This window comes from Malaclemys terrapin, chromosome 24, assembly GCF_027887155.1.
Source record: "Malaclemys terrapin pileata isolate rMalTer1 chromosome 24, rMalTer1.hap1, whole genome shotgun sequence".
Taxonomy (NCBI): Eukaryota; Metazoa; Chordata; order Testudines; family Emydidae; genus Malaclemys; species Malaclemys terrapin.
The window spans coordinates 4,133,231-4,145,373 of record NC_071528.1 but is presented as its reverse complement, the minus strand read 5'-3'; the positions used below and the strand labels follow the sequence as shown (position 1 = coordinate 4,145,373).

At 41.8% G+C, this 12,143-nt stretch overlaps 1 protein-coding gene across 1 annotated transcript in view; it reads right to left on the bottom strand.

The window, feature by feature from the left end:
- The window catches only part of ZFR2 (zinc finger RNA binding protein 2), an 82,435-nt gene that overhangs the window by 20,566 nt on the left and 49,726 nt on the right, over nt 1-12,143 (bottom strand). Inside the window, exons 7-11 of the mRNA XM_054013578.1 lie at nt 11,497-11,728; nt 10,291-10,436; nt 8,672-8,791; nt 4,641-4,786; nt 872-1,010 (exon numbers count right to left, since the gene is read on the bottom strand). Coding sequence (XP_053869553.1) covers nt 872-1,010; nt 4,641-4,786; nt 8,672-8,791; nt 10,291-10,436; nt 11,497-11,728 — 783 coding nt within the window. The remainder of the gene's footprint in view (nt 1-871; nt 1,011-4,640; nt 4,787-8,671; nt 8,792-10,290; nt 10,437-11,496; nt 11,729-12,143) is intronic.

The following is a 12,143-nucleotide window of genomic DNA, read 5'->3' as shown; positions in this document are numbered from 1 at the left end:
AATCAAACAAAAAGGAATCTGACCTCCAGGTCAGACCGCCTGAAAAATGCTTGTTAAATGGTTTGAAAAGGACTAGGAAAGTATAAGAAGAAAACGCAGCTCACTGTACAGGGGTTTTGTACGCGACAACCATCACTTTAGTAACCTGCACATAAATGGGACATGTGTAAACGTACAGACAGATTACATTACAAAGTATTTAGCAAGGCTGGCTAGTAATTTTTCTAATTTAAAAAGTGAATTTTCACACATGCATATTTTATCTCCTGCTACTGTAATGCACCACCCACTCAAGTCCCAGGTAGGGCACTGCCATATGGAATTCTTGCAGCACATCTCAAGTGGGGGTGTGTGTGGACATGCGCAATGACGTGGTGCTCTCTTGCCCCAATATAAAATAAGGATTTTAAAAGAAAGGGTGAGTGTCTGGGTGCAGGGCAAGATATGCAGAATGTAGGTGTGATAAAAATTGAAGAGGCGCAAGAATTTAGGCATAGGGGGTTAAGAGGACACAACTATTTTCAAGTCGCATTTTGTTGCTGAACAGAAGGACAGGGCAGGCAAATCGTACCCTTCAGGCTGCATAGTATAAACAACAAGTTAGTAATCTGAAGTTTATATGTTTACCCTGCCAAGCAGTCCAACATTTCAAACATGCATTTGTCGAAAATGCTGCAACCAACTAAAAGAGTTAATCTGTGTCCATTACCAATTCCAAATTCTGGTGATGGGTTTTTAGGAGACGCATAAGATTAATCCTACAATACTCAAAGAATACACAAGGGAACACACATTCTAGCCTTGAAACAGAGTTTAAAGATGCCAGACTTTCACATTGCTCCTTCCAGGAACTGAATCAAGGGTTACCCACCAAGAGAGGAGGAACTGGCATGCCAGGTCTGCCCATAAGTGGGGGTGGATGCCAGTCTGCAGCCATCCGACGCCGCTGCTCTTCCCAGTATAACTGCTCTTCCTCTACCCGCCGCCAGTACATTTCCTCTTCATAGCGCCTGAATGGAAAGAGATTTTTTAAAAAAGGTGGTACAGTTACATCAAGCAAAGATGAACTGCATCAGGATCATAGAATATTGGGGTTGGAAGAGACCTCAGGCGGTCATCTAGTCCAATCCCCTGCTCAAAGCAGGACCAACACCAACTAAATCATCCCAGCCAGGGCTTTGTCAAGCTGGGCCTTAAAAACCTCTAAGGATGGAGATTCCACCATCTCCCTAGGGAACCCATTCCAGTGCTTCACCGCCCTCCTAGTGAAATAGTGTTTCCTAATATCCAACCTAGACCTCCCCTACTGCAACTTGAGACCATTGCTTCTTGTTCTGTCATCTGGTACCACTGAGAACAGCTGAGCTCCATCCTCTTTGGAACCCCCCTTCAGGTAGTTCTCCCCTCACTCTTCTCTTCTGCAGACTAAACAAGCCCAGTTCCCTCAGCCTCTCCTCGTAAGTCATGTGCCCCAGCCCCCTGATCATTTTCGTTGTCCTCCGCTGGACTCTCTCCAATTTGTCTACATCCCTTCTGTAGTGGGAGGGACCAAAACTGGACGCAATACTCCAGGTGTGGCCTCACCAGTGTTGAATAGAGTCAAGATATATCACATCCACCGCTTTCCCCATATTCACAGAGTCAGTTATCTCATCATAGAAGGCAATCAGGTTGGTCAGGCATGACTTGCCCTTGGTGAATCCATGTTGACTGTTCCTGATCACCTTCCTCTCCTCCAAGTGCTTCAAAATGGATTCCCTGTATACCAGCTCCATGATTGTGTCGGGGACTGAAGTGAGGCTGACTGGTCTGTAGTTCCCCAGGTTCTCTTTCTTCCCTTTTTTAAATATGGGCATTATATTTGCCTTTTTCCAATTGTCCGGGACCTCCCCCGATTGCCATGAATTTTCAAAGATAATGGCCAATGGCTCTGCAATCACATCAGCCAACTCCCTCAGCACCCTTGGCTGCATTAGATGTGGACCCATGGACTTGTGCACGTCCAGCTTTTCTAAATAGTCCTTAACCAGTTCTTTCACTACTGAGGGGTGCTCACCTCCTCCCATATTGTGTTGCCCAGTGCAGTAGTCTGGGAGCTGACCTTGTCTGTGAAGACCGAGACAAAAACAGCGTTGAGTACTTCAGCTGTTTCCACATCATGTCACTATGTTGTCTCCCTCATTCAATAAGGATCCCACACTTTCCCTGACTGCCTTCTTGTTGCTAACATACCTGTAGAAACCCTTATTACCCTTCACATTCCTTGCTAGCTGCAATTCCAGTTCTGCCTTGGCCTTCTTGATTACACCCCTGCATGCTCTATCAATATTTTTATACTCCTCCCTAGTCAACTGTCCAAGTTTCCACTTCTTGTAAACTTCCTTTCTGAGTTTGAGCTCACCGAAGATTTCAGTGTTAAGCCAAGCTGGTCGCCTGCCATATTTGCTATTCTTTCTACTCTTCGGGATTGTTTGTTCCTGCGCCCTCAATAAGGCTTCTTTAAAATACAGCCAGCTTTCCTGGACTCCTTCCCCCCTCATATTAGCTTCCCAGGGGATCCTGCCCATCAGTTCCCTGAGGGAGTCGAAGTCTGCTTTTCTGAAGTCCAGGGTCTGTATTCTGCTGCTCTCCTTTCTTCCTTTTGTCAGGATCCTGAACTCAACCATCTCATGGTCTCTGCTGCCTAGGTTGCCACCCACTTCTACTTCCCCTACCAATTCTTCCCTGTTTGTAAGCAACAGGTCAAGAGGAGCATGGCCCCTAGTTGGTTCCTCCAGCACTTTCCCCAGGAAGCTGTCCCCAACACTCTCCAAAAACTTCCTGGATTGTCTGTGCACTGCTGTATTAAAGTACTTCTGGGCTCAAAACAGTCACTGTCCTCTGACCAGCTGATCAGGAAAAGCCTATGATGCTACATGTAAGTTAACAAATAACTTCTAATGGTTATTTGTGATCAGGTTAGCAAGAGTGCATCTGGAAAATATGAAGAAAATTAACACATTTGATTGAACTGTGTAAGCAGCCAGAAGCAGAATTGGAGATTGCTGATCTTCTCATTTCCTGCCCTAGCTCTGCTGTGTATTGTTTAAACAGCTGCTGTATTTCACACCAGAGATGAGTGCATATCAGTGAGTTAAATGAATTATTAATAGGTTAAGATTCTGCAAAGAATGGATGATAGAGAAAAGTTTAAGAAGCCTTTTCTACCCATTCTATGCAAAATGCATTACACAGGAATATCTAGAGGCATCCTCCAGCTGGGTGTGGCACTGCCAGTGCCATATGCCCACTATCTGCTAATACTTAATGGGGCTTGGGTACGGTGGGGAGAAAAAGAGGGCACGGAGCACATACAGTATGTACTCTGAGGCATTACAAAAGCTATCCATCTTCCCACTCCACTTAGTGCTCTACTGCAGTGGTTCTCAAACTGTGGGCCACAGCCCAAATGTGGTCCGCGACACAGTCCCAGGTGGTCCGCCCTGGGCGGAATTGGGGGCCGCCCAGTCAGCAGCTGCCATTTTCCAGCGGCCGTGGTCAAGAGGTAAGGAACAAGGCAGATCTCGGATGAGAGGACATGGAAGGGAGTACAGGGCAAATGGGGGAGGGGGAGCAGAACAGTGGGGACAAGGAGGGAAGCCCAGGGAGGCAGTGAGGTCCAGAGGTGCCAAAATACAAGTTCGCCCAGGACACCATTTTCCTTAAATTCAGCCCTGGGTGCCTGTGCGGCATGCTAGGGTGCTGGGTGGATGCCTAGGGCAGGGCTGCCAGGTGACGAGCTCAAGGCACTCAGCAAGCTGGTGAGGTGGAGGGTGTAGGTGGGAGCACCTGCCTGGCCCCTCTGCCCTCTTGCTGGCCCTGGTCCCTGCTGAGGTGAGGGGCCCACACACGCCTCGCAGGACCCCTCTCTCCCTGACAGATGCATGTTAATAGTGGGCTGTAGTGCCTATTTCAGCTGCACAGGTGAGCCTCAGGGGAAAAAGTTTGGGAATCCCTGCTCTAGAGGAGTGCAAAATATGAGCCAACATCTAATTCCTTCAACTTACATTGCTTTCAAACACTTTATTGTAAAAACAGGCCTACATCCTCCCCTTCAAATGCTGTTCACTTAGAGCAAGGGCAAAGTACCAGCCAGCGAGAACAAGATAACACATCTGCCTTCACTTTCCCTATGTAGAGGCAATGGTGTTGGATGATACAGCTCTAAAGCATCTTTAGACTCCTGTCAGATCATAAGCTTTTCTATTATGGCAGGGCTTTTCAACCTTTTACTTCCTACAGCTCTATAAACAATCTGACTACTTTGCCCATCTCCCATCCATTAAGGCTTTCACAACCAGTTTTCCTCAAATACCTGCCCAGAATCCTTTGCATCAGTTCCTTTGTCACTACAGAAGTCAACACATGGGTTTTTCTGGCATCTCAAGAAGAAAACGTGCAAGTGGCTAAGCAAGAAAGCAGTTGCACAGACAGGGAAGAAGAAGAGATCTGTGACCACCTTCAAGATCCTGACCCACAGATTGAGAGCCCTTGCACTAGCAAAAGTCAATGGAATATGTGAATTAACACGAAAGTATGAATCCTGCAATATCCCATAAAATCCGCATTTCTGAGAAAGTGATCTCCAACGGAGGACTTGCCTCATTTCCATGTGCCAACGCTGCTCTTCCTCTCTGCGTCTCTTTATCATATCCTTCTGTTTCTGCTTTTTCATCTTCTCCTCGTGCATTTTCCGAGCTCGGTTACTGGGCTTGATCTCAACTGGTAGATCTGGGTTTACTTTCTTCTACAAGGAAATTACAACACATTTTAGACAATCTTAAAAGCATTATCACAAAGCTAGTAGAGTATCAATATTTTAAAAAGTCTACTACTGTAGTCCCATAATTAAAGTGTTACTAATAAACCTGACATTACACTTGGGTTTTTAGATACTGTTTGATGGCATGTTGTATAAGGATAATTTGTACCATTTCTTAATTAAGAGAATTAGCCATGGGGAGGTGTACCACACACTTAAACCCCTACCGCCAGAACCAGGAAGCCTCTTTGTAAACTCTTCCAGCTCCCAGCATCAATTGCTAAAAAGACCTATCCAAAACAGATTTAAGACAGAGAGTAAAACCCAAGAGCAACTTTTAAAAATTTTGATGTCTAAAATTAAACACCTAAATAAAAGGGGCCTGACTTTCAGAGATGAGCATCCGCAACTCCCAATGAAGTAAACTGGAGTTTATGGGTACTCAGCACCTCTGAAATCAGGTCCGAGGTGTCTTAAATAGGGAGCCCAAAATGGAAATACCCAGGTTTGAAAATCTGGGACCAAGTCTCCAGCTTCACATAAACTCAAGCTTTGAACCTGAGATGTTTCAAAAGCGATATTCAAAGGCCTAACTCAGGGATAATATTAAGTACATTTCAATGTTCTGAGAATAATTCTTCTAATCAGACTTTATATTAATGCAGCCCCATTGAAATTAGAAATACACCTCTACCCCGATATAATGCGACCCGATATAACAAATTCGGATATAATGCGGTAAATCAGTGCTCGGGGGGGGGGGGGGGGGGGGGGGAGGGCTGTGCACTCCGGCAGATCAAAGAAGTTTGATATAACGCGGTTTCACCTATAATGTGGTAAGATTTTTTGGCTCCCGAGGACAGCGTTATATAGGGGTAGAGGTGTATCTGCTTGAATATGGGACATGAGTTCTTTATTTTCTGCTGTTTCTTTCTCATCTTAAATCAATGCTGTTTGCAACATTTCCACAGCAACCAAATGTTTGTTGATGTTGCATTTGCTGGTAGTGGAAGAGATGCTACAAACAAAAATAACAGGTTTCAGAGTGGTAGCTGTGTTAGTCTGTATCAGCAAAAAGAACAGGAGTACTTGTGGCACCTTACAGACTAACAAATTCATTTGAGTATAAGCTTTCGTAGGCTAAAACCCACTTCATCGGATGCATGCATACTTATGCACAAACGAAAATGGTCATTTCAGTCGAAGAACAAGTAGCAGGAACAGGTGAACACTTAGCAAACAGAACTCATGTTCTCATCTAAAGAGCCTTGATTGATTAAAGCACGAGTAACTGAAAATAGAAAAAAAAAAAATGTGGATAGGCAACCAGAACGTTTTTTCATCTCAGAGCTTTTTAAAGTCTTCCTAATAGTCAATGTAAATGAGCAATCTGCTCGTTACTTTTGGATGAAAAGGCAAAATATTTTTACTCTGTAGGCTTCAAAATGTTGGTAAGAGAAGAATTAGCCAGTTCTGGACTTAACCAATGGCACGACTTCAAAACAATTTCTGTTTGTTGGAATGGACAATTTGGGGTGGTAATGATCTAAAGAGCCTAAAACTTGCTTCCAAGAAATGTTATTTCAACAGGAGTTGGAACAGGCCCAGATGACAAAATATACTCCATGTACCGATTGGTCAATAGCCAAATATGCTTTGCCATTGAAAGAGACCAACTGAAGATAGCCTAAGGCGGTTTTAACCTAAGAATTTTAAAATATGCTTTTTAGGTCCCTCTGTGCGGGATTTAAGTGGTGTTTAACACCCCCAACATATTGTAACATATAGCGCTTGCAAAGCTTGTAAAATGCTGTGTGTTCGCTAAAAATACTCCTAAAACAGAGCTGGGCCAATCAGTGCTTAAATGCAATGTTAAGGTCAACCAATGCAAGAAAGAAGTTAAAATGGTGAAGATGAATCCTGATATAAGGAACTCAGACCCACCAAATGATTTAAGCCTATAAACAGTGACTGTATTCACTGACACTTGAATTGCCAAAGTCAAATTGAGTTTGATGGATTCAATTCTTTGTGGTCTGTGCAACAACTTTGGCTTCACATTAATAATTCCAATAACTGATTTATCATTAAACACAATAAATCAATCCCAGGCATGTCCACTGGTTCATGGTTAATTTGTACTATAACATCACTCCCTGGATTACAGTGCAGGATGGTTAAGTAGAGGTGGGACAATCTTCTACAGTTACTCCATTTCATGAAATCATTACTCCATTTCATGAAACACCAATCAAGGTCACCATCTACTGGCCACTTACTTACAACTTCAAGAACTTTAGTATAGCAATCCACTGTCGCCTTTGGAACAGAAGGCACCGATTGTTAGGAAGTCAGCCTTACCAAAAGCTAATTCTTTTGTAACAACAAGTTTGGGAAGAGCTGCTACCAACAATGGACTGAGCATGCGGAAACTTGACTCAGTGCCATAATATTAATAATGGGACAAAAAAACCCCACCACACTCAATATACATTTGCTTTTGATACATTCCTTTTGACATTAAATGGCTGTTTCTGAATAAAATTTGCTCCTTCCATGGAAACCAGATTCTGCTGGGTTTGTTTTAACGAATAAGAATAATGGGTGACTGTGGCCTTGGCAGTAACATGAAGCTTGCAAAATGACTGCCATTCACTAAAGGAGGAGGGAACAGTCGGGAGCAACAGCCCATTTGCAATACCTCCTGCTGGGATGAGCAAGCATGGAGAGTATAAGTAGCCTTGTCCTTTAATATCATGGGAGTAAATGGCTGAGAGGGAAATTCAGCAGTTAGTCTCTGAATAAGTATCTTTAACTACTGATTTTAAAGTTGCCTCCAGTGACCACAAGATCTTTCCCTCTCCTCCCTGGAAGAGAGGATCACTAAGCACCTTCATATATGTCCAAATAGCTATGCAAGACTAATTTTGCTACTGACCAATCCATTTTGAATTAGTGCTGGGAAGCTGCAAATTGTTGGCCACCGCTGCTTCAGGTGCCTGAACTGCAATATTCCTTGTAAAAGGATGTCTAAATGGTTTACTGCCCCACTTAAAGGCAGAAAGAGGAGACACTCATTCCAGACAATTGCTCTGAGGGAGAGAGATGGTATGGCTACTCTCTTCAAGAAACTATTAGCAACAGGGAAGGGAGAGGGATCAGGAATTAGTTCTATTGGATAATTTTCCGAAATTTTTGTATAACTATTTATTAATTAGGAAAAAAAAAGCATTAGGAATCGTCTTTTCTAGAGTTAACATATTCCAGCAGGATGTCTAAGAACAGGCTGAATTGGTAATTTAACTTGACTTCATACAATATTATTTTATTCCTTTAGAAAGCAAGAATTTCATCCAGATGAAATACAAAACAAATGGTAAAAGTGGTGTTTTGAAAATCTCCATTCAGACATGCAAGATCTAGTTTCATTTTACACTCATTTTGAAACTTAAACTTACTATTTGTTAAGTGCTAACAAGATGCTGGAAAACATTTATTTCCTACAACAAAATCTACTCAGACCAGTTACCACCTTCATTAAGTTATCTGCACTGAACATCCATCTATGGTAGTTTCCTTTATAATTTTATGAAAAGAAGATTAAAGTTTTCAGTCAGAGATGCTAAATATAGTAAGAGCTGAGAATCTGGAAGTGGACAATTCTTGGTGGAAAAAATGTTTGCAAGAAATTTTTCTGGACTCATTCCATTTGCTTTTACATCTGATAGAATTCTTCTTCTATTTAGAAAAAGCTTTTTACAAAATAAGCTACTGATTTCTCCCCCTTCTTCTATTTTAGGAGTCGAGAGTGAAGCCACTACCATCCAAGTCCCTTTGTACAGCACCACGACAGGATGTCCCCATTCACACCTTGTACTGGAGCCGATGCCTACGCCCCTTCAGGTGCATATCCTTGGCATTAGGATCATTGAAACTGCACTCGCAGAGCTTACAGTGAAACCGGATCATTTTTCCTTCATCATTGCGTACCTGAGATAAAATATGTAATTTAATATTTATAGGCACTTTTTGTGGCAACAAAATTATCTTGCATTTAAGAAGACCCTTACATCCCAGTGGAGCCTAAGGCACTTTACAAACTTAAAAGTATATAGCATTTATCCATTACTAAAATTCAGTCAACTCTTGGGTAAGACGCAGCATCTATTTAATAGCTCACAGTGACACTGCATAGCTGTTTAGGACCGGAAGAGAAGATACAATATCCAATTTAAACTGTAGAAGAAATTTAGGGAGGCCCAGAATAAGCCCATGTATAAAGAAATGTAACCTGAACATTAGGATTAACACTTATGAAAAGCACCATGACAACTTTCATGAACACACATGGTTCAGGATCTGTTTTATGGCTCATCTGAAATGTGGGCTCTCCAGCCACACAACACATCTTAGCACCATGTTAGGATTTTAGGGCAGTAATGGCTCAAAGTAAAGAGCATCATCTACTGAATCAGAACTACCACCACCACTTCTTGCAGCACCAAGATGTTCCCAACCTTTGTTAGCTCATGATTCTCAACCATGTAACAGCTCACGGTGGCATGGCTCCAGGCATAAATGATTCTTAAACTTTAAAAACTGTTTGTTGTTCATCTCCTATTTGTTTATAATCTTACCAAGGATGGGAAACAGGACAACACTGAAGTAAACAAAATTTCACTGGAAGTGATACAGATGAAATTTAATCTTGATTTCCAATCCAATTCTACAGAACTGGGGATTCAAGAGCAAGGGAACATTTTAAAGACTAATTAAAAACATTAATAGTTTAACATAACCAAATAATTTTGATATTTGGCACAGCCTCATGAACTGTATGTAGGCAGGACAGAGACAGTACTCAAGCAAGGGCTCCTTAGTAGGCTGTCTAAATCCTGCATTTGGGTGCTCAAATGTAGATGTGAAAATTGGGCCACAGTAATTCAACAGCAGATGAAATGGAGGGCACAGAATGAAGCCAGCAGTTAGATCAGGGGTCAGCAACCTCCGGCATGCTGCCCCCATCAGGGTAATCCACTGGCGGGCCATGAGACATTTTGTTTACGTTGACCATCCACAGGTACGGCCCCTCGCAGCTCCCAGTGGCTGCAGGGAACAGCGAACTGTGGCCACTGGGAGCTGCGTGGGGCCGTGCCTGTGGACGGTCAATGTAAACAAAATGTCTCGCAGCCCGCCAGCAGATTATCCTGATGGGTCACGTGCTGAAGGTTGCTGACCACTGAGCTAGATGATTTTTCTCAGGGTGCTCAGTGTTGAAAATACATAAATATGGTCCTACCAAATTCACCACCCATTTTGGTCAATTTCAGAGTCATAGGGTTTCAGATATCGTGGTCCGTGACACGTTTTTTATGGCCACGAATTTGGTAGGGCCCTTGCACATGCTTTAAGTATATTTGAACTTCAAAACCTGACATTATACAGCTATACTTGTGAGTGATTTGTGAAAAAAAGTGATCAAGCATTACCTCTTCCACATAGTCATGTCCCACAGGTTGTACGTCAAATAAACCCCCTGGGCCATCCCCAGAGCCATCATTTTGTAGCTCTGATTTTGGTTGCATCACCTTCACTTCCTCCAATTTGATGCTTGTTGCCTGAAGTTTATTAGTCCCTGAATAGAGAGAGCTGGATTAATAACCAACCTGATTTCTTACAATCTGTGAAAGTATCCTTTATCCTCATTATCAGCACCTGTATTACAAATCCATCATGTCATTGTTAATTTCTCTTTATAATGCCAAATGACATATCCCTTGGCTAGTCCTGTAGTCATTATGGCAACTGCCAAAAATATAGCTGGATAAGATTTATGGTTCCACTATACAATTTCTATGACACCAAAAAAACCACATATCTATAGTAATAATTAAAAGTTAGACATGGATAGTCAAGTGGAAGTTTTTCTTATCAGCCTTCCATTCAGACTATACGTCTTCACTATACGTCTCTTATGACCAATAGTTAAGTTTAAAACAAACATCATCTACTATGAATGAGCAGACTAGACTACTATAAAGATAAGGAAGTTCTTGTAATAGTAGCAATTGTTTTGAAAGACAACAAGTGACACACCTGAACTTCAATAACTACAGTTCTTTACATTTTTATATATTTAACGTAACCTTTAAGAGGCAAAGGCTCAATGGTGAGATATAAAAAAAAATCAGTTTAATGTCAAGATTAAAAAGTATTTCTACAGATTTCAACAACATATAATTGCCAGTGTTTGATATTCTGCTAAAATACTACAGCCAGGCAATGCAACTTTCAGACAGAAGCCCTCCCTCTATTTCCTCATAGCAGGATTCAAAAGAAAAAAAATAAGCAAATATGGAAGCCATCAGATTTGTACAGAAACATACAAAAATCCCTGTTCTGTTTCTGGAACACTTTTGGAGGCAGAGGAAGAAGATGAAAGCAGTTTTAGATTTTAGAAGCCAAGGGGTTAAAAAATAAAAAACCTTTTTCGAGTCATTTAAGGAGCTTGATGTACAATTACTTTTCCTTTGGTCGGTTTTCCTGGATAATGATGGGAACATGAAAAGGCCCCACCTGCAAGCATTTGGAAGAATCATACATTTTAAACAAATTGTCATTCCTATAGGAGGTGACGGATTTTAGACAATACATCAAAAACAAGACAGTTAAAAATGGATTTTAAGGAGACATACCTGAAAATGTTATCTTGGATGCAACAGGTTTCTTCGCTGGCACTGGCTTGCTTATGTTGCTTGCACTATTAGTTGCTACAGCTGTTGGTTTTGTTGATGTAACAGATGTAGCTGTAGGGGCATGGGCAGCTGGCTTACTTGCTGCAGCGATGGTAGGACCTGAACCAGAGTTCACTACTACAGGCTCTACTGAAGGGATGGGCTTCCCCAATTTAGTATGCAATTTAACAACCTGAAATACATGCAGTGGTCATATGAAAGAGCAGGAGTAAAAAAGGATGGAAGTTAACAGCAATACTACAAAACTTTTCCTTGTAAAGTGTATAAATTTACAGAAAGACCTGGGTAATCTCCACGCCCAATAAAAATATATAACAAAACAAAGTGATACTACAAACACACATGAGATGAATTGCTCCATTGTAATATTATATTTATAACAGATCTACAATTTTGTAGGAGGTCCTGAAAGACAGAGCAGTACTCCGTAGCAAAATATTTAAAAAGTGTTAAACTATTTTCCCACCAGGTGGCATGCACGCCTATAGAATGGCAGAGCATACCAGACATTAGTGCCTCAACTGCCAGGTCTTCTCTGAACAGATTACAGAACTTGCAAGTAATCAGGGAGAACTGTTGTTGGGAAA